A 23,630-nucleotide genomic window follows, 5' to 3' on the forward strand; every position below is an offset into this window, starting at 1 on the left:
GATTACAACCCTAGTTTATATTAAGATCTTTTTAAAATCTCCTCACAAACTGCCTCATAGATATAAAAACCTGGATGCAAGCTGATTCCTCAAACTCAACAGCGACATACCTGAAATGAACCACTGTGTTAATAGATGCATTTCTTTCTTATATATTTAAGTTCATAATCTATTTCTTGCTTGTATAACATCTGACAGTTTTCTAAAAGTTCCAAAACCAACAGAGTGCACAATGAAGCTAACCGCAACCACAGCATGTAGTCCATGCGATCAATAAAGATGTACAGGAAACCCACAGTGACAAACAAGCTCTCATACGACTGGAGAGCCCAACGTGCAGACAAACGGAAGCTGCAGAATAGTGGCCTAAGTCATACTTTCTATTTTATTATTATTATTATGTCTTACTTAATTCAAATACAATGGTGGAATTGAAGAGCTTCATTTTAAATTCATATCAGTTTACAGGAAAGATTGTTGCAAATTGCTGGTGACTCTCCTGACCTCTAGTGGAGATGAGTAAAAACCAAACCAAAAAGGCCGTCAGAAGAGGTTTGGCCTCAAATTGTACCCAACTGTTCAAACTGCATTTCGTCTTATCTTTTTTCTAAATTGACTCCGGCCGCTTGAACTTTATCCCTTAGCTAACTGTGTTAACTGCTCTATTGGTAATAGCTATTTTTTTGCATTTCAGAAATTGCATTTGTTTTGTTTTTAAAAAAAAGAAAAACATGTATACATGGGAAAACTCGTATTCCATTGAAACAATATTCATTTTTAAGCCGCAATTTAACATGTCACATTTATTTCACAAATTTTGGAAAGAATTTATATGCTGGCTATGTTTAGATTCTTTATTGTCGCAATGCACAATATCTATTTTCCTCCTTCATCACTTGTTAATAAATCATCAGATAACAGCCTTTAAAATCTTACATTCATATTGCAATTCAGTGCTTGTCCTTGTCCAACACAAGTGAATACATGTTGTTCATATATTCCTTACACAAACCAAACAAAACAAAAAGTATTCAAATAAATTAAAATTAATTTCTGAATCATTTTAATTCAAATAAACTACTCCAGGTACTGCCTTTATGTCTGTAAACAAAAAAAGAAGCATACATCAAATAAACAATTAGAACATTCAAAATATGCACTTAAATGCAATGTAAAAACAGCTAGCAAGCATACTATTCATAAGCTATTCATTAGCATTTGGCAAATCAAAGAAGAACATTTTCAATTAAAAGGTGGGTTGTTCTAGGCCGATCCACAGGATCAGGATAAATGCTTTTTTGAATGGGTCAATGTAGGCTTTGATAAGGTTGACCTATTTCCAAGCTCAGAAAATAAATAAAAAGCAGTTTCAATTATGACAGCATGTGCATTTGAACTTTTGATTGTTCTGGAAATAAATAAAAAATGAAACAAAGAGGCTGTCTAAACACTGTCCAAAGCTTTGTGCTACAGCAGATCCATAGATGCAACCTTTTCCATAAAAATACAAAACATTATTGGACAATCTATACAAAATATTATATGAAAGCATTAAAAGATTTATTTCTTTTTTTGTTACAAAATTAATTATTCTTTGCTGCAGGCTATATTTTCCAAGTGCAGACCTATTCAGCTGTCAAACATACAGTATTTAAGGCCCCTGAAAACTTGGTTTCAAATCCTAAGTAAATCCTGAGTAAAAATAAATAGTCAAGACTAAATAAGCAACAATAAAATGTAAATTTAACAGAAAAACATGAGATATTTTTAATTAAGAGTCTAAACCTAAAAAACTTAACTCATCTGTTGTGAAGGTTTGGTTTGATAATTTCATAATTAAACAACGCTGCACCTGTCATCAGATTCTGATTTATATGTTTCTAAATCCTGATTGGTGCATGGAAATATGTTACATCACGTTTTTACTGACCCCACCCAATTCAAACCATTGAGAAGAAAACGGAGGAAAAAAATAGAAATGTGTTATGCGAGATAATCAAAACCCCATTTATTTAGCAAGAATCTTATTGACAAAATAGATTTTTGGGGCCTTTAAATTATGTTGCGTATCTCAATGTGTACAATGTGAAAGAAAATTATAAAAATGTCAGATCAATCTCTGTTTCATACTCAATATCCTCGAATCGAATCAGGAGGAAAAAGAGATTGAAAGGTCGATAAATAAGACTTCACCACCTATTCTACTATCAAAACGTGTAACTTGTAATTTACACAAACATTATTAATTGTATGACACATTTATTAGGGTTGATATTTCTGTAATTGAGCTTCCCTTTAAACCACATGACAATCAATACCATTGAGAATAATATATACAGTAGGAAAACATGTATAGAGTAAAATAAAAGGGTTTTATTTTTCTAAAGTTCAAAGGCAATGATGTGTTCAAAAGATTGATAATAAAAAAAGAATTTTACGTCAGTTTTGGCTCTGAAAATATATATATGCATGTATTTAGTAGTTCCTTGGGGAGGGCTTGATGTGATCAGGCCCACAGGAAGCCCACGTAGAGAGACAGCCTCATGCAGGCGGACTGAAGATCAGAGACTGTTAACCACACTACCCTGTGATACAAATACGGATGTAAAGATATAGAGTGATGCATGATGCAAACTGCAACATCTGGAGAAAGACTAGGCCTTTCATCAGTCCCTTTATCAATGCTTTTACACAGAACAAAACTCCCCATTCCTCCCCAAGATAACTGTGAAAGGGGCCCCTCTAAGGCCCACCATCAACAGCATCCGCTCAGTCACACTCAACATTGCCAAACACTATTTATCTTGTGTTGGCAACACTGCACACCACATCCAAAAGTCCAAGGACTTTGTCAATAAGGTTCAGAAATCTAACTTGTCACAGATGAAACCCTGGTTTCTCGTATTCCATATGTGTACCAACCACAGGAAGCTGCGAGGAAACAGAACTACATACCTAGGCTACAGACCAACCTCAGCCCTGATCAGGTATGTTACCTGCTTTACTTCTGCTTGTTTTTGCTGACCTCCGGTATAACTCATCACCTACTGCAATGATGTAGATGTGTACTTCACGGTGTTTAGGACATCAGTGTTGGGTGTGATTACCAATGCAACAAAACACACATCCGACCACATCCGCCAGTGATGCTGGGTGTGGTCAGAGGTCCAATAGAAACTTTCAACCAGAGGTAGCAGTGAAACACAGCGTTTCTGTCTGGTGTTAACTTACTATTTAAACACCACCTACTTCAGATAAAACAATGGTTTATTTCTACAGTAGGAAACTGTGTTGTCTGATCTCTGCATGGCTGAAACAGAGAGCAGAGCCCTGAGAGCTCTTTCAATGACACATATAGCCATTGGTTAAGTGTCTACTTACAGTTGGAGTATTAGGAAACTATGAAAATAATCTTTTATTAAATGTTCTCTATATATTTAATCCAGAGTCTAGCCCATGCCCTGACTCCAGTGTGTTCTGGTTGATGATGTTCACTACATCTCTCTCCTTTTCAGAATCAGGTAGCTACTGTACTGTACAAATACCCTTATCTCAAACTGGATACTTGATGAATACACCAGGCTGGACGGAACAAACACAAATAGTTACACATGCGCTTTAAACTTTAAATTCCTTAACATTTTTCTTAAAAATAAAAAACAACAGCAGATCACATATTATGTGTGTGCATGTGCATGCTCTCAGTGCCCACACTTCTTTACCCATTAAGTACTTTGGTTGTTGTAAGTTATCACCATGGAGGTTTAACACCAGAAGCATCATCTAACCTCCTCAGGCAGATATCCTCTGAGGTGAAATGTGCTGTCAGGGACTGAAAGGCAAGACAAGGGTGCAGTGTTTTATATATTGTCGGGGTCTAATGAAAAAAAAAAAGAACATGTATTGATTTCTGATCCAGTAAGTTAAAAGGGTATCGTTAAGGATTTCTTAGTGGAGGGTCAAATCCATATTATTTTACACCCAAAGACCTCTTCATTCAGACATTTCATTTGCCAGACTTTATACTAAATATGATCAATGTAATGCTTCTCACCATTCCCACACAAAGTACAAAAGCACGACTGTAGGTATTCAGTGCCCCAGTTAGAAGTCACAGTGTCGTGTCATATGAGAACATATTTACATCAACACCCTCACTTAGAAACACACCAATAGACAAAAACCACAGAAGAAAATGTTCCGTTCAACTAGCCAATCATAGCTTTTTTTCCACTTGCCTGGCCAATCACTGCTTATACTTCCTTTAATGGAAAATTGTACACAGGGCATGATATCTGTGAGTAAAACCTGTGTCGCTGTCTTGTAACTCTTGGTCATCATCAGACATGGACGGGCTGCACCTTTGTTTGATTGTTTTCTTAGGTAATTATTTTGATACAAATTTTGGATGAATTATTACAAATACATCATATTTCCGTTCTCATTGTTTGTGCTGAGCAGGAACTTGCGCCTGCTGTTGTGTGAAACCCCGTAACACTGAGCACATTTCAATCTGCTTTTGTGATTGTTTTTATTTTCCAATAGTATCCTGCAGTCATGATTGGATCTCTGGATCAGAGTTGGAGGTGACAGTCAGAGCAGGAGACAACATCACTCTCTACTGTGACTGCAAGTTATCAAGTGGAGTTTACGTAGTGTGGTACAGGAACTGCTCTCATGACAACCAGCCTTCTCTTGTCCTTGAAAGTATTTCATGGACAAAAACAAAAACCACTACGATTGAAAACTTCCTGAATCCCCTCCCTCGTTTCCACTTTGTGAAAAACTATTCCTCTGACTCCTACGACCTGCTGATCAGTAACATCACTGACTCTGATGATGGCCTCTACTACTGTGGAACTGAAGAGAATAAGCTGGAGGATGAACAATACATTACTAGCAGATCTGTTTACCGATATGGCAACACAACAACAAGGATCTTATTCAGTAAGTATTATGATCTGACTTCTCTTTTTAAGTTAATCGATAGCATGCAGTGAATGTATCTGATCACTATAGAATGTGCTTTTCATATTCTATTCATGTTCGTGAGTGATCCTGATGTTAACATTGCTCATACTGTATGAGGAACAGGGCCATATCTATATTTTGTGAAGTTGAATCCAGAGTTATACTGACACTAATCTCAAATTAAATGATTCTTCCAACTCAAAAGAGACCTCTTGGGTTTGAATGGGTTGCGATATATTTTTAAAGTGAACAAATTTCCACATTGATCTTTTTATGTGTCAAGAATTTTACAACTCAAACATCATAGAGGTGATGCAGATGCAGATATTTGTTTTTTATGTTTTACTGATTGCAGTAAAAGAATCAAATCAAAGAGAAAGACAGAGAAAAAGGAAAGATGTAACCCACTCGTATTTGTTCCAGATTCCAGCTCTGAATCCAGTGGATGCAGTGTGTCCTGGATTATGCTGTTCACTCCAGCCTTCACTATTCTCTCCTCCTCCATCTCCTTTATTTTGGTGTATCACTTCTTTCAGAAAACAGGTACTTTTGTCTCACAGTTGTTTTCCCTACTTTTGATTCAAAACAATTGATGTCAAATACAAATTATTTAACCCTTTAGGGAACCTGTCTCATTACTTCCCTATATTTGCAAAGGTGCAGATACTTTGTAATGATGTTGATGATACAATTTTGCAGATAAGGAACCTCAAATTCTCCAGAAAAGATTTGACATCAGGGCACAAACAAGATTGGATCAGGTAATAAACAGTAAGAATTTGGGGATTTTATTGAATCTACACAAGGCTTAATTAGCATCTCACACTTTTAGCAATTGTTTTAATGTGTCGCAGTCACAAATCTTCAGACGTAACGGCACAATAGTTGAACACAACACTTCTAAATAACAAATGTCAAATTGTTTCTCAGGATGAAGATGTGTGTTTCACAAGAGTTGTGTTCCGAGCTACGGATGGACAAACACACCAATAGGCAGAGAATGGACAGCACAAGCACATTTGCTTTATTCAAGCAGAAACCAAATAAAATGCAATGAGTTCAAATTCATCTCCACAGTTTAAGTTGTTTTTCTGTCCAGTTGCTGTCCTGTGCTTTAAGACACGTGCCAATCTGTTATCAGGCTTATAATCATCCAGACAGCAATAATCTCTTTTTTTTGTTGACAAATATGTTACATATACATTTTCACAACCTGTGTAATTAGTTTTACATCATTCTTTATCTTTTATTAGTTAACATCAAGTGTGTACTGTTTTACGTTTAGGACATGTAATGAATGACATATTTTATGAAGATGTGTAATTATAATTGCCTCCTTAATTGTCATAATTAGTACATTATAATACCATGCACTTACTCAATTCTCATTTATAATAAAAATATTATAATTAAACACATTAAGGCTCCCTCCTTAATTTATGCATGTGATATCATTATATAAACGTGAATCCTGATGAAAATAATGAATGTAAGAAATGATCACATTGTAATAAATTGATATGATAGCAGGATGGACATTCCAGTTTTTCAGAAAACAGAAACATGTATAATTTAAATTACTTTTATTTTTGTTACAAAGCCAACTTTTTGATGCAAGCGAAGGAAGTTAATTCAGGATGTTTGTTTTCTTTTGTCTCAGACTGTTGGATGTGGTAACACATAATCGGCATTTCTTTTTCTTAACTTATTTGCTGTAATAATACTGATTAATGTAATAATATTTAACATAAATTATAAGGTATATATTATCTTTTTGATTAGCCCAGTAAATATACTAATCAATGTTCTATTATAATGAATATGTATTAAGATTTATCATTTTTATATAATATAAAACGTATAAACTATAACGTGTACAATAATGATAATAATCTTTATGATGACGTTTTTACAACTTTTTTATATGATCCTATATAATCCGGGCAACATTGAATCATTGATAAAAATATCCTGCTTGATCTACTTTTAAAAGATTAAGTTGCATCAGATTATTATATAGATCAAGCAAAACTAGTCTTTCTATAAACTACTTGTTTTGTTTGTACACAAAAAAAATTATGTGCAAGTAAAGTCAACTTAATTGTATTATATATATCAAGCAATGTAATGATTGTCGCAAGGTGAGGGGCAGGATAGCGTCAGAAAATAAAACATTACTCTGGCAGAGAGGTTCACTTGGAAAATAAAGACTTATATTTTCCAGCCATCCAAAAAAAAATTATAATAATATGACTCAATGAAACAAAATGTTCTTTCTTCTCCTGTCTGGTACTGGTGCTGCTCCCTCCTAAACAAAGGCGGGACCAGCCACATATAAAGCCATAAAGCCCGTCCTCTAAGTTCAAACCGGCCAATCAGGTCAGCAGAACAAAGAGTCTACAAGTTTAGCAAATATAAATGTTTTAAAGCTCATCTTAAACATTACAACAAGGCCTCAGTACATTCTTCAATGTGTTAACCCAAATACTGCACCCTCAAAACAACAAACTACCAATACATCCTTCAGTACTTTAACCTAATTAGCTGCCAACACATCACCCATCAATCAAATAATCACCTCCTAGAGCCCGCCTACTCACACACCACATATACTGACTTCAGCTGAGGGGGCTTCCTCTGTAGGCACCAGCACAAGATGGCTTCCACACAGGACTCAAATTTAGGTTATGGCCTTTCATGATAGCTGGTCTGTTAATGTTTGAACTAGTTTCAAATGCAACAAATGTATCCTTGTCTTGGTCAATTGAAATTAGAATTAGAAATGAAATAAAGAACTGAAAAACTGTTTACACTGCTTAACAAAAAGGCTAAACAAATTGTCAGTGAGAGAGTTAGTGCTTCATCCCAATGATTTTAAGTGGTATGTTGTGTATTATTTAAGAAGGTAATTCAAACCACACACTGTTGATTGGATATTTGATTACAACCCTAGTTTATATTAAGATCTTTTTAAAATCTCCTCACAAACTGCCTCATAGATATAAAAACCTGGATGCAAGCTGATTCCTCAAACTCAACAGCGACATACCTGAAATGAACCACTGTGTTAATAGATGCATTTCTTTCTTATATATTTAAGTTCATAATCTATTTCTTGCTTGTATAACATCTGACAGTTTTCTAAAAGTTCCAAAACCAACAGAGTGCACAATGAAGCTAACCGCAACCACAGCATGTAGTCCATGCGATCAATAAAGATGTACAGGAAACCCACAGTGACAAACAAGCTCTCATACGACTGGAGAGCCCAACGTGCAGACAAACGGAAGCTGCAGAATAGTGGCCTAAGTCATACTTTCTATTTTATTATTATTATTATGTCTTACTTAATTCAAATACAATGGTGAAATTGAAGAGCTTCATTTTAAATTCATATCAGTTTACAGGAAAGATTGTTGCAAATTGCTGGTGACTCTCCTGACCTCTAGTGGAGATGAGTAAAAACCAAACCAAAAAGGCCGTCAGAAGAGGTTTGGCCTCAAATTGTACCCAACTGTTCAAACTGCATTTCGTCTTATCTTTTTTCTAAATTGACTCCGGCCGCTTGAACTTTATCCCTTAGCTAACTGTGTTAACTGCTCTATTGGTAATAGCTATTTTTTTGCATTTCAGAAATTGCATTTGTTTTGTTTTTAAAAAAAAGAAAAACATGTATACATGGGAAAACTCGTATTCCATTGAAACAATATTCATTTTTAAGCCGCAATTTAACATGTCACATTTATTTCACAAATGTTGGAAAGAATTTATATGCTGGCTATGTTTAGATTCTTTATTGTCGCAATGCACAATATCTATTTTCCTCCTTCATCACTTGTTAATAAATCATCAGATAACAGCCTTTAAAATCTTACATTCATATTGCAATTCAGTGCTTGTCCTTGTCCAACACAAGTGAATACATGTTGTTCATATATTCCTTACACAAACCAAACAAAACAAAAAGTATTCAAATAAATTAAAATTAATTTCTGAATCATTTTAATTCAAATAAACTACTCCAGGTACTGCCTTTATGTCTGTAAACAAAAAAAGAAGCATACATCAAATAAACAATTAGAACATTCAAAATATGCACTTAAATGCAATGTAAAAACAGCTAGCAAGCATACTATTCATAAGCTATTCATTAGCATTTGGCAAATCAAAGAAGAACATTTTCAATTAAAAGGTGGGTTGTTCTAGGCCGATCCACAGGATCAGGATAAATGCTTTTTTGAATGGGTCAATAGTAGGCTTTGATAAGGTTGACCTATTTCCAAGCTCAGAAAATAAATAAAAAGCAGTTTCAATTATGACAGCATGTGCATTTGAACTTTTGATTGTTCTGGAAATAAATAAAAAATGAAACAAAGAGGCTGTCTAAACACTGTCCAAAGCTTTGTGCTACAGCAGATCCATAGATGCAACCTTTTCCATAAAAATACAAAACATTATTGGACAATCTATACAAAATATTATATGAAAGCATTAAAAGATTTATTTCTTTTTTTGTTACAAAATTAATTATTCTTTGCTGCAGGCTATATTTTCCAAGTGCAGACCTATTCAGCTGTCAAACATACAGTATTTAAGGCCCCTGAAAACTTGGTTTCAAATCCTAAGTAAATCCTGAGTAAAAATAAATAGTCAAGACTAAATAAGCAACAATAAAATGTAAATTTAACAGAAAAACATGAGATATTTTTAATTAAGAGTCTAAACCTAAAAAACTTAACTTATCTGTTGTGAAGGTTTGGTTTGATAATTTCATAATTAAACAACGCTGCACCTGTCATCAGATTCTGATTTATATGTTTCTAAATCCTGATTGGTGCATGGAAATATGTTACATCACGTTTTTACTGACCCCACCCAATTCAAACCATTGAGAAGAAAACGGAGGAAAAAAATAGAAATGTGTTATGCGAGATAATCAAAACCCCATTTATTTAGCAAGAATCTTATTGACAAAATAGATTTTTGGGGCCTTTAAATTATGTTGCGTATCTCAATGTGTACAATGTGAAAGAAAATTATAAAAATGTCAGATCAATCTCTGTTTCATACTCAATATCCTCGAATCGAATCAGGAGGAAAAAGAGATTGAAAGGTCGATAAATAAATAAAAAATGTCTTACAGAATAGAATGCATTTGTTTTCTACTGTAGTAAATGTCTTTATTGGAGGTTTATATTCAATTCAAGCATTGTGTCTGTTATACAAGAAAACTAGCGTCATTAAAAACAATTATTTAATCCTTCAACCGTAGGCTAAGCCTCAAAAGATCTGCATCTAAATAATATATGGTATTAACCATATGTCTACATAAGACTTAATAACTTCAGCTTTCCATACCAGATATCATCAATGACGTTCTGAAACTCTTATTATCTAGTTCAATAAAATTATAATTAAAAAAAGGAAAACATTCTAAACTCATCGTCAGAGTTTTTGAAGGCCACTTTGAGGCTTCTCTGAAGTTGACTCAGTTTTCTTTTTAAAAAGATTTTTGAGCTTTTTGGATTTCTTGCTCTTTTCCTTATGCTTGTTCTTCTCATCTCCAATCTCAGGGGGCGAAGCAGGAGATTGGAAAGCAATCCTTGGTGGTGGCAATGGTGGCTCCACATCTGCCAACAGCCGGCTCTGGGGCAGGTTGGGTGTTGAGGCAGATGGGCTGGTTGGGGTCGTAGCCACGGAGTGACAGGACTTCTCAAGGATTCCATCATACACAAACTGGCTCAACGGGCCAGTGAAAAGTTCTGATGACAACCTACATGGTGCCTGGGAGGTGACCATAAGGTCTGGCTGTCCAATTCGACCTGGAGATGAACTTGATCCGGACGCTCCCAATTCCTCCCTCAGTATTGATTGTTTGGGTATTTCCATTGGAACATCAACTCTATCCCAGGACATTTTTCCTGTGGGAGTGTCAATAGAAGTGTCAATATCATCTCTTAGCATTCTTGGTATTCTCCTTCTGAGAGAACCAGCAGACATCTCAAGTTCATCTCTCAGTATCCTCCTACTTATTGAAGGTCCTAAACCAAACTCGTGCTTCTCTGTAGAGGACGAGGTATCCATAAATGCTTCCAATCTCTCTCTGGGTAGCATTTTTAAGGAAGCAATATCTGTACAATACTCCAGCTCATCTCTAGATATTTTTCTTGATGGTGTTCTAGTGGCCTCAATAATGTTGTCCATTGCTAATGCCCTCAAAGAGGTATCAAGCTGGCAGTCTTCTTTATTCCATGGAAGATTTCTAGAACTTGTGTCAAGGGACATTCCCATTGAATCTCTTGTAATCCTTCTGGACACTGAGTCAAATAGACTCTCAACATCATCTTGTGTCATCTTTCTTGATGCACTGTCCATCGAAGCCCCTATCCTATCTCTTGATATCTTTCTAGGTGCCACATCTGTTGTTGCATCTAATTCATTCCAAATAATCTTTCTCACATCCAGAGGTAAATCACTTAATTCTCTGTATACATTCCTTGAAGAAGTGTCCATCAAGTCCTTAGTTGTATCTCTTTCGACTTTCCTCGCTTGGAATTCTGCATCCAACTCATTGGAAAGCACCTTTCTAACAGCAACATCCATGGGAACTTCACTCCTGTCTCTGGATATCTTCCTTGATGTAGCCTCTATCAAAGGCTCTTCTTTGGACATTTTCAAAGAAGGGATTTCCAATGAACTATCCAACATTTTGTCTTTTGCCATCTTCCTGCAGGAAACATCTACACAAGCTTCAAGGTCTTCTATATGAGTTTTACGAACAGGGAATTCAACCACAGCTTCTACTTCTTTAGTCAAAGACTTTACAGTGAAGCTGTCTGAAAATAACTCAGTTTCATCATGATAGAGCTTTTGAGGGGAAGCGTCAACAGTAGGTCTAGGGAACCTTTTGCTGAGAGGAGGTGAAGGCATATATTCTGTGTCTGAGAACATCTCTTGGGACTCTCTATTAGTGAGAGAAATTAAAGGAAGAAATGGGGGAAGGACAAGGAAGGGAAGAAGGAAGGAATCAAGTAACAAACAAAGATTGTTTCACTGATAATCAGTGGTTTAGCATGAGCAAAAACATGTGTAAAAACAAATTGGCCTTTAAAGGTTTTGGGCAGGAGGACGTACTGTTTTTTTAGAGTTTTCCGGAAGAGCCCCTCTTCCTCGCAAGGGTATGGTGCTCGGATGGGGATTAGAAGGTCAGGGGTCCGTGGAGATCAGGGTAACCGATGACTGAGTGATCGTGCCAGGACGACGTGACCGACATTTTGCGGATCCCTGTGTTCGAGGAGAGGGCTTCAGTGGTGGAATTTGAACTAGATGAAGGCCAAAGATAAACCAATCAGTAAAACTGAATAAACCATGAGTAACATAAGACAGAGGGGTATCAATGAATATGTACCCCTAGTTTACAACCTTAAAAGTCTGCTAACACCAGAAAATGGCACAGAAAAATTCCAGACATGTTTGCAAAATATATCATTCTAGAAACTTTGTGACGTAATAGATACTAACAGGGCTTTTTGGTAAACTGAAACTGCCGAGCTAACTACTAACATGCTAGCCAGCCAGATCATGCCGGCGCTATTCAGTCGCAATAGCTTGTCAAGATTCTGTGTACTCATCTTTACTGTTTCTACTCTGTTAAGAATTGTTGAAGAAGGAAAAAAAGATCTCTGAGCTAGCCAGCTAGCTACATTTCAGTTAGCATGCTTGCTAACTTTCAGTCAGCAATATTGTTAGCTCGAGGGCTAAGAGGACACAAAGTTCAAACTGTTTTTTTTAAATATGTTTTCTTATGCAAAACATGTAACTTGTGGATCACTTAATTTCCAAGGTTTAGATTGATCATTTGACTCACCAAACACATTTGCTGAGTTTGCAGCATTGTATTTTCTGATAACATATATTCCTTGGCTATACACAGCATATACATATAGATAGGAGACAAATTAAAAGAAAAACCTGCAATGAGTGAAAAAACTAAATTGCATATGTTTCCATACAGAGCATAAAGGGTCACTTAATGGTTTGAAGATTATGAAAATTATGCGATCATGCTATGGCCTGAACAATTTGAGGACACTAATGGGAATCCAAATAAAGAATCAAAAAGGCATCATTGCTGTTAATTACCTGGCATAGGCCTGTGTGGTAAGATTGGAGAAGCAGACTCTTCTAACAGATTATCCATAGATCCATGGACGGAGCTGTGACATGACCAGGATGGCTGGGGCACTCTAGGAAACCCCAGGGCAATTGAGTCTGAGTAGAGCTGAGCAGTGAGGTTTGCTAGGCTAGAATTCCTAATGATGGGAAAGCCACAGAGGCGTTCGATCTGCTGCCATCGATGGAGGCGCTCCCGTAAGCAGGCTGTTACATCCGACAAGGCATTCCTTTGGGATATACAAAGACCTTTGTTAGACATTTTACTTATTTACTGTGACAGACATAAACAAAACTTGCACAGGTAATTTTGTGACTCACTTTGCCCCCAGGATCTTTTGGTCAACTTGGTCTAGAGAAGAGCTGTGGGCGACCTGGAGAGTCCCGAACACAGAACTCCTCTTCTTCTTAATCCTCTCTGCCTGCAGGGAAGTATGGGGGCAGATCACAAAACCAGACAGAGGGAGAGTGAAATTCCTGCCCTGGTATTTGGCCTATGTGCCCTCCAAATACTGACAACACTAAAGGCCAAGTGTCCCCCGAAAGTGATGAAATTCCAGGCCTGGTTTCATGGTATGTAGGTAATTTGTTAGAAATGATAAAAATGTAAATTCTATGTACATTTGTTGCACTTACTTCAAGCGCAGTCACTCTGAACATCTCTAGTGTGTTTTTCATGTGTGTGTCCCTTTTTCATGCATTACCTCTTCCTTTGCGACAGCAAGCTGTAGTTCTGCTCTGTGCCTCTTGACATTGTAGTACTGGACCTCTACCTCATGTGTCATCTGCAACCACAGCTGGAGGGCCTCTGAGGCAGTTGAGCTAGCATGCATGTCCTTCTCCGCCTGCTTTAGTGCTCCACGGACCTGAGAGGATGGCATCAGTCAAATATTAGAGATCAGTACATAGACAAATAGTTTAAAACTGCTGTAAAAGCTGAAATGTTTTCCTTTAAATCATTTAAACTTTCCAAACTACAGCAGGGATGACAATTGTCTAGTGCAGCATTCCACTAGTTGTGTCTCTACCTGCACCAACTCTTCCTCTGCATATCGGAGGCGGCTGAGCTCACTGACAGCTCCTTTCCTCAGCTCGTGCAGTCGGTAAGCCTCTTCCTGCGCCCCCATGATCTCATCCCTCATCTTCTCCTCCAGGTTCTGTTTCGCCTCTGCCACATTACGTTTTTCTTCCTGTGCTCGCTCCAGTCTGAGAAAGTGAATTTATTTAATCAAATCAATCAAACAAAACAAAATAAATTGATTAATGTACAGTAAGTTATTACTGATAACTGAATACTCACTGTTCCTGTAGATCTAGGAGGCTCTGTTCAGCCCTCTGCAGACTTTCTAGATCTTTAATCATCCTGGCTATATGGAATTTACTGGCTTTGTTCTGGGTCCCAGCAAACCAGCAGCCTCCAACTCCCATCACCACTGATACAATGAGCAGCAGGTCCTTCATGTAGTTGTGAGGGGGTCCTGTGGTGGAATGGAATGTCATCATTATTTATGGTGGATGGATCATAAATGCTTAATCGATGATGGGATAGTAAAGAATACTTTTAATGACACATGAAGCTAGAAACACAAACTAACATCTTGGCTATTTCCATTGACGATATGTTTTAGCCCATTAAAACCTCTGCACACCCACACACACAGGAGCTTTCTTGAATAGACAACACAATGGGAGCATGTCAGTAGTTATTTTTTAAATACTGGAAAAATCTGAGGAATTGGTAGATACGCAAGCTAAAGAGGCAAGCAAGCAGAACAGGAACAGATACAGTAAAGAGACATTTGAGAAGGGAAAGGGAATAGGGTGAGTGTGTGTCCTTACGTGTAGGCGGTCCAAACAGAACAACATCAAGAGCTTTGATGTTAAGCTTCTGTTTGTCTCTCTGGTCCTGAACCCTCAGATGGCCACTCAGAAATGAAGGCTCATTGGCTGCAATCCTGCACACAGGTGTCATATTTCAGTGTGTTGATATGACTCCTCACAACAACTGACTTGTTTTTCAAGTGACTCGCTTGGACAACTGCAAAGAAGAGACCTAGGCGACAGTCAAATTGTTTTTTTGCTTAGTAAGGTTCCTAACTCAGGGAAGAATGGTAATATTAGGTCTAATTCTCTCAATGCTAAGGAACGGTGTTTCAATGCGTATCTTTTTAAGAAACACAGGGTACACAGGACCAAGCTATACGAAAGAAAAAGAGATATGTCATCCCACAATTTGTTGCACCATCAACATTTAAAGTGTTGCATGTCAATAACATTTGTTGTCGCATAATTACGTAGCCTATTGTAAGTGCAGATTCTCTTAGCACCACAGTTGTTTCTTCCTAAGTCCTTATAAATTCTCATTCACATCTTTCGGTTGGGAGTGGCTAGAAGATTATCGTAATTATTTTGACTATTTGATTGCAGCCTTAGTCTTGGTTGACAATAGCATTATCTTTAGATTATCTTCACCTGGGCAGTGTGTTTCCATTGACCTTAAAGTCCTTAAAGTTCCTTGCATACTGGGGCAACTCAACAAAATCCTTCAGCCAGCGAAGCACGTCATCTTGAGTCCAATTATGTACTGAGAAGTGAGACAAGGAAAGAAGACAAAGTGAGACAAGGTAGAGCTAGATAGCTTGGGATACACAATGTCTCTCTCACACATATAGACACACACAGACGAACACACCTTCAGATGACTTCCAGCCCCTCCAGAGCTCTTCAATTGTGATGTGTTGGTCTTCTCTGTGCAGGTGGCTGTGTTTGTTGGTCTGCTGCTGCTTCATGTCCTCAATGATGAACTGCAAAAGACAGAGAGGGACAGAAGAAAGAAGTGAAAACTAGTAGTGCGCTGAGAGAGCACAGTCCTCCGGCAAGGGTCATTTTCATAAGTAAATAATAATGTGTGTCTCCGCCCTGTGATGCAGATTTGCTCCAAAATGAAATGGGTTCTTCCTTGCCCCACGCTACACACTTCTAGCTATTTTCATGAAGAACGTGCCAGTAGTTTCTTTCTGAAATCCAGTTGGCAAACAATCCAGCACACAGACAAACCAACAAACCAAACCGAAAACACAATGTCCTTGGCAGAGGGAATAAAGACTTTTTAAGATGCAACTTTAAAGAGCTAGGTTAGGGTTCATAAGCCCATAGCATTAGCTGATCATAAATCTATCCGTCCAAAACAAATTGGGGGACTGTTGCAGTGTGTCACGCATTTGGATTTCAATCTAGGAATAAGGAGTGGGTGTTTTGAGTCTGTATTTATTTAGAATATGAGTGTGTATTGCAAACATGTGTGTCTGTGCGTATGTGTGTGTTAATGCTGTCTTGGAATGTGTCCTTGGCTGTAAACGGAGGATTCATATGATGGCGAGAGGAATCTTGGGTTTGGGTTCTGATGAACCCAGCCCCCGCCCCGCCTGAAGTCTCTATGGCAACTGCAACCCGAGCCCCTGGATACTGTATCCCTGAACGGCATTCTACTGGCAAAGGCATTCTAGAATTCTGGATTTACAACCAATGTCACATACATCTAGGACTCGCACACTTTTTGGACAAAATCGTTATTCACTCAGGATATCATTCGCTCTAAAATATTAAACTTGACACAAAAAACATAATCATAAAGGTGCACTCATACGTGCACAAACAAGCATTTACTTGCAGTCCTTTACACACACGTACCAAACCATGTGCAGAAATAAACGACTGATTACTTGTTTACATGACAAAATGAGTTTGTTTTAGCTCATTAACATTAACATTAACATGGACGCTGGTATTGTTTTCACCTTGTGAGTCTGTATGTGGGTCATCATGGCAAAATGTGATCCTGGAGACACCTACTGTAGCGGGAACTACCACAGAAGCAGTTTGGAGTACATTGCCATGCGCTTATACTGTATGTCTCTCTGTCTATGGACACATTTTATCAACGTAATAGCCACAACCGTGCAAGATGCAGTCACACAACTTTACAAGCGCCGGAATCACCACGGCCCCTGGTAGACCACCACACCAAGAACAGACTATTCCACCACTTTTGTGCAATTATCACTGCCATGTGCAATATTCACTTTGACAACTTTTTATCCACCACTTTGTACTTATATTACTTTTACTCTATTTTATTCAATTGAACTATTGTGTAGTCGTCACTTTACTTCATATGTTCTTTTGCTGTAATAAGGTGAATTTCCCGGTTGTGGGAGTAATAAAGGTTTTTTGATTCTGATTCTGAAGATCCTGATTTGACGTTGTTGCCGGTGTGAACCAATTGCAAGATGGTCTCTAGTTAACAAAATGTTTTTAGTAGAAATAAAACTATGCTTGGGAGGTGCAATATGTTATAAGTCTGCAAAAAGAAAGGATAAGATAACAGATACATATCAAACCTTGCTCTGCAACATGCATGTGTAATATTTTAAATGTATTTAACCATTAAAGAATGTTTGTTTTTTTGTGAATTTCATGCATAAATACACAAATAACTGAAGTTTGATCAATTTAAATGATAATATTTTGTGTATTGAGTGTATTACACCACTGAGGCAAGCAGTGAATCAAGTTGTTTGTGACAATAAAACAAACTGGCTAAAGTATAAGGGGGGCTGGAGTCAGGAATCATTAAGAGTTATACTGTTAAGTGTGACTGTGAAGGTCACCAGCTTTGCAGTATTCTATTAGTGCAAACCAATTTTGTCACTGAGCCAAAAGCAAAGTTATACTGTTGCTATCCTTGAAGTAGCATTTGACTCTTCCACCAGCCAGAACACCTGTTGTTGTATTGCTTTACCCTGTCTGTCTCATGCAAAAACATACATGCATAAGGATTTACAACAGCTAGAGAAATGAGGTAAACATTTCAAGAAGACTGAGTTTTGTACCTCCACACTCTCCTCCACCTCAATCCCTCCGTCTTGGTCATCGTCCATCATCTGATGGATGCTCCGCAGGGACTCCAGGCTGTAGCGATCCGCCTCGCTCATACATGGTGGATACACCACCATGCAGGGATCTATATATAGTCAGGACAGAAATTACATTTTATCAATTATTATTTCACTCAACATATCCAACATTTATTCATTAATGCAGTTCAACTGTTTAGTTCAGCTGATCTATCGATCTAGCCACTTTCTTGGTATGTTCACTGCTCCTTTCAGATACAAGGAAAGATCTATTCATTTTTCAGTACTGAGTGATAGTAATGTTTTTTTAGCTTTGGCAGGGACTACGCAATGCATTATTCCAATTTGTAGGAGCAACAAGGATGGAGTGTGGACATTTAGTTATCGCTTCTCTGTTTCTGTACATCAGAGAAGTCTGATATATCTAGAACTTCAACATTTCAACAATTAATCAACATAAGTCAACGGCAATGGTTTCTCTTCAAATAAAAAGAAGGTTTGGGAAAGACATTGCATGTCTATTCAAATGAATTATACAATGTTTCTTGTTAGCGTAGTGGTTAAGACTCATGCAATGTAATAAGACACGTGCTCTTAACGCCTCCTATTTGATGCTGATAATCAGTTCAATTTGCTGACAAAACAATCTCACCTCAAGATGCATTCAGTAGCTACTACATGGACCTTGCACTGCTGTTTCCAAGGTCAAGAGTGACATAAAAATAATGTCATTCATCACATTTGACCTGCCTTTTTTATCAAACATTCAAAGCAACCACTACTATCATGAAAAAAAATGTTACAGTTTTAACCTTTTCAAGATAAGCATCATATCTGAGCCCAATTTCCCAATGTCAGTCTGCACCAGGGCTTTTAAGTACTTGTAGTAGTTCATGTTATTAAATTTAAGAATGAATAATAGGAGGTGAACACCACTGAACCAAGACACTGACACATTTTGGAAAGTTGCTGTTTGTATAAGAGCCTATAGATCATGGGTACTAGAGGATCTGTTACAACTAGAGATCAAACCAACTGCGAACTGGAAACACACGTACACTTGTACTGTAGACAAACAAACTGCTTTTACACCACGTTTCTGTAACTAATCAAATGCCGTCATAAAATGAAAACATGATTGATACAACTGTAAACAGCTTCTACTGGCTTGACCAATGCGTTTGAGGCCCAATCCTTAACTCCAGCACACCACAAAACAATGTGTACCAAATGAACTGTTGTAATAAGACTTTAAATCGTACAGTGTGTTCCAAACTTAACATGGGACACTAATACAGAAGAAAATGACACACAACTTTCCATCATTACCGCCGTACTGAGTCAGAGCCCATTTTTGTTTCTGTGACTGTATTATTTGGCGCTCCGAGTACCTGAGGGGACTGGGAGCTAAAGGTCTGCTAGTAAAACCCACTATCAAAGCCAGCTCTAGCTACATTAGTTACTGCCCGTCCACAATGTAAGTTAAATAAAGCTATGAGAAAAAGTGACATCTGGGGAAACAAGTGAATTCTTATGTCTCAAGAATTCCGACGTCAATCTCAGAACATTTTTGCAACAATATTGGCATTCATCCCAGAAATAGTAGCATATTTTTCCTGTGGCGCAATGTCCTTGCGTAACCGGCCCATGTTAACCCTTTGATGCACAACATGGGTCCAAATAGACCTGAGTGAGTTTTAACTGTAAATATCTTTGCAATAAATTCCTTTAATCTTTCAGAATTCCTCAATTAACTTGTTGTTGATGATCACAAATTCTTATTTTCATTTTTACTTTCTTACTTTTTGAATAAAAATCATTTTTGTATCACTACCATTCTAATGCGCAACATGGGTCCAATCGGACCCGTATTCGTTTCCTATGTGATTTCATGCATGGCTCAGTGTTTCTTTGCTATATTTTTGGAAATCAATTTATTTAATCATTTTGTGTAAAGTGTGATAACAATGAAAAAAAGACACACTATAATAATAATGTTGTTAAAAACAATTATTATAGCAGTGATTTGGACCAAACAACACATTTAATATTTGAAATCTTTATTTGTCACTTTGTCACACTCACACATAACATACATCATACAGCCGATAACACTGTGACATATTGAACTGTTAGTGTGTCTGAGATTGCTTTTAGCTTTGAAAGGCGCTTTACAAATGAAATGTATTATTATTATTATTATTATTATTATTGTAGTGTAACTGTAGTGTAGCTGTAGTGTAGCTGTAGTGAACTGTGGTGAATGTGTAACATGAATGAAGAAAACTGATTAAATGAAAAAGCACATTACAGGGGCAATGTAATGTGCCACCCAGCTACAGGAGGACACCTGACAGGAGGAAAAAGTGAAGAGGAAGATCTGCTCAGCTGCCAAAGACCCGAAAGGTGCAACAGCCCCGTGTGCAAGGAGCACAAACATGTGATTGTCATCTGTGAGGCATGTCTGCACTGAGATGGCAGTTTGCGCTGTTCCCATATGTTTTCATTTAATCAGTTTTCTTTTCTTTTCTTCATTCATGTTACACATTCTCTGCAGTTCACTACAGATACAATACAGACACACTAACAGTTCACTACAGATACAATACAGACACACTAACAGTTCACTACAGATACAATACAGACACACTAACAGTTCAATATCTCACAGTGTTATCGGCTGTATGATGTATGTTATGTGTGAGTGTGACAAAGTGACAAATAAAGATTTCAAATATTAAATGTGTTGTTTGGTCCAAATTTTTAACAACATTATTATTATAGTATGTCTTTTTTTCATTGTTATCACACTTTACACCTGTGTGTGTAAACCTGATGTAGTGATACAAAAACTATTTTAGTTCATAAATTAAGAAAGGGAGAATGAAAATAATGATTTGTGGTCATCAAAAACAAGATATTTAATGAATACTTGGAATATTAATTGATTAAATAAATTGATTGATTTCCAAAAATATAGCAAATAAACACTCAGCCATGCATGACATCACGTAGGAAACGAATACGGGTCCGTTTGGACCCATGTTGCACATTAGAAGGGGTTTGCATAGCTTGTGTGTCAAAGGGTTAAACACAAGTCAGCACAGGACTGAGTACCTAGTTCAAGATGCTATAACATGAATCATTAAAATACTAGCAAAGCAACAGCTGTGCTTGGAGAAGGTTTCTAAAGATGCAGAAAGAAGACAAATTGAACAGAGGGGGACACAATGACTCAAATTGATTCAGTGTTGTGGATGTATTGGTCACATGTCAGATAAGAGTGGCTCTTTTCAACATAGTTATCTGGCATGGTAAATCAACAATCTGCTGTTTCACTTGAAATTGTCAGTATCCTTTAAGACCTTTGACATATCGATGATCCATGAAGTGATCCTTGTGCTACTGGTCATTCCAACAGCCAGGCCAGGAGATGTATGTAAAGAGCAATGAAATGGATCCCCTGGTTGTTGATGAAACTTGCATTTCTCAACAGTGAAGAGACCTCCCAGCTGGGTGGACTATCAAGTATCAATGATGTATGCAAAGGTCCTCTGAAAAGTGTGTGTTATCTGTGTCCCTGTGGGACCTCCACATATGACAGTGTCGCTCTTTCCACAGGTGAGCTGAAACTGTTGAGTTGATTAAGGTTACACTTTTATAATAAAAAGCCCTGAATAAGTCCTGCAAGATTGATAGAGTGTGATACGTTGTTTTAATGAGAAAGACAATAGTTGTGTTTCCTAAATGTCAATTTGGCAAAGAGTAACTAAGAAAACTCATTTTACAATGCACATGAGCTGCATTCTCTCGAGTTGAGCTTCCTGTGGAATAAGTGCTTTAAAATGAGGCAGCTCGCTTTATTGTTCAAAGTCATCAAATTGGAATAAATGGTCCTGAAAAACAGGTAATTATGTCAAGTCAAATAAATAATACTTTCAGAAACCATGATTAATTAAAATGTTTTTGAATGGAAAACCAGTGCACTATGTCTAAAGAATAGATACAATTTTTAGTTTGTATTATTAGAACACAAATCTATCGCTAATTCTCAGCAGTTGTGCAAACGAGATTGATGTCCTGCCTATAGTCTAATAATATGACTATTATTGGCGATGAAAGAACAGAAGTGAATACAATGCAAGCATAAGGGTGAGAACAAGTGTCTAGCTTTCCTATTTAATTAAGTCTATTATAGCCTACCTGTTGGGTCGAATCCTGCGCTCCCACCAGGGAAGGTAAAACCCTGGAGGTCCCCGGCGCCTTGCGCGGCCACAAAGAGTACAGCGGGGAAAACGAGGAGCAAGAGGGGGGACAGAGGAAGCATTTCAGATGGTAGATAATATTGTCGTCCAGAGTTAAGAAACTCTTCAAAACAGATTGAAGAAGGAGCATACACGGTAACAACCCCCGTTTAGGAGGCCCCGCAGTCAGTCTGCGAAAGGCGTTAAGCGATCTGCGTTGCTGTGACTTGCTTTGCAAGCGAGATGTGATACTGGTGATTCACTTGAGAAATCAGACAACAGGATAATGTGCTAACTCTAAATGTATGAAAGCACACAAAAAGTTCCAACACGTTTCAGAAAGCTTGCAGTAATGATTTGCAGAGTCATCCAAACGCAAGAGGGCTGTGCGTAAAAATACTCCAAAAGTGGACAATGGTATTCCGACAATAATGACAGACAGTGATATTATAGATCCAAACGTGGTCTAATAAAAAGTTAGGATAATAAAGTCCTGATGCTTATCCATCATTTAAAAAATCCAGTGTCAAAACGGATCTCAGGAACCGATTTTAAATGCGCCAGATGTTGTTTAAACAGGAGGGCAAAATAAACCCATAATCCTGCTCAGGGTGCAGACTGCTTCCCTGTTCCTTGTATTTGCGTCTGTTTTGGTCTCTTCATGAGCCAGGTAATCAGACTTGTCCAGTTCTCTGTTCTTTCCTCTGTCACCACTTTCCCAAAAGAGACGTCGAGATGTGACGTTCATGCGCGGAACTGACCGCCTCTCCCTCTCTCTCGCCCTCTCTAGCAACTGGGCCCCTAACACTTTATTATGTTTCCTAACCCTCCCAACCCCCCCAATCCAGCCCACAGAGCTGCAGCGTTGATCCAGTGACCTCAATTTGTAGATGGATCTAGTCTATCATTTGTAACAGAGCAGAGCAACTGTTTATAATCGACAATGTGGACATGCACAACAACAGATCAGTGACTCCAACCAAAATGTTTTTCCTATCCTTTCTCATTTTATGGCTTTACTGATCCACGTTTGGGTGGAGGATCAATTAAAGCGCTTTAGACCTCCCTATGGGGAAGTGAGATCAAGACTATCATGCCAGGAATAGCATGTCATATGTCCTGTCATGGCTAGGCTGTCTGTGTCGACTCACAGTTGTATCCTTGTTCACAGATCTTCAAGCTTTGTGGATAGACTTAGTAAATGTTTGTACACCTGTTCGAGAGGTTTCTGGTGCTATATGTGGATTGTGATTTCATCAACAAACTCAGACCCACACACAGAATATCTCCTGAATTTAAATTACTAGAAACGGCAAGAGTGTGAGGG

General features: G+C 37.6%; 2 protein-coding genes across 2 annotated transcripts; one reads left to right on the plus strand and one right to left on the minus strand.

Annotated features, from left to right (window-relative positions):
- The first annotated feature begins 4,346 nt into the window (after positions 1-4,346).
- Positions 4,347-6,124, plus strand: LOC115007386 (uncharacterized). The gene is made up of 5 exons (XM_029430229.1): positions 4,347-4,383; positions 4,546-4,947; positions 5,395-5,514; positions 5,671-5,732; positions 5,902-6,124. Exons 1-5 carry the CDS (start codon positions 4,347-4,349, stop codon positions 5,962-5,964), a joined length of 684 nt encoding a protein of 227 aa, XP_029286089.1. The 3' UTR covers positions 5,965-6,124.
- Positions 6,125-9,230: 3,106 nt separating this feature from the next.
- LOC115015174 (stromal interaction molecule 2-like) lies at positions 9,231-23,061 on the minus strand. The gene is given in 13 exon segments (XM_029442410.1): positions 9,231-11,935; positions 12,106-12,182; positions 12,184-12,293; positions 13,114-13,373; positions 13,465-13,565; positions 13,848-14,009; positions 14,172-14,349; positions 14,444-14,621; positions 14,983-15,098; positions 15,616-15,727; positions 15,836-15,947; positions 18,036-18,166; positions 22,263-23,061. Coding segments are annotated over 13 exon segments (3,180 nt in total). The 5' UTR covers positions 22,387-23,061; the 3' UTR covers positions 9,231-10,416.
- Positions 23,062-23,630: the final 569 nt, after the last annotated feature.

The sequence above is a fragment of the Cottoperca gobio genome, chromosome 1, assembly GCF_900634415.1.
Source record: "Cottoperca gobio chromosome 1, fCotGob3.1, whole genome shotgun sequence".
In the NCBI taxonomy this organism is placed as follows: Eukaryota; Metazoa; Chordata; class Actinopteri; order Perciformes; family Bovichtidae; genus Cottoperca; species Cottoperca gobio.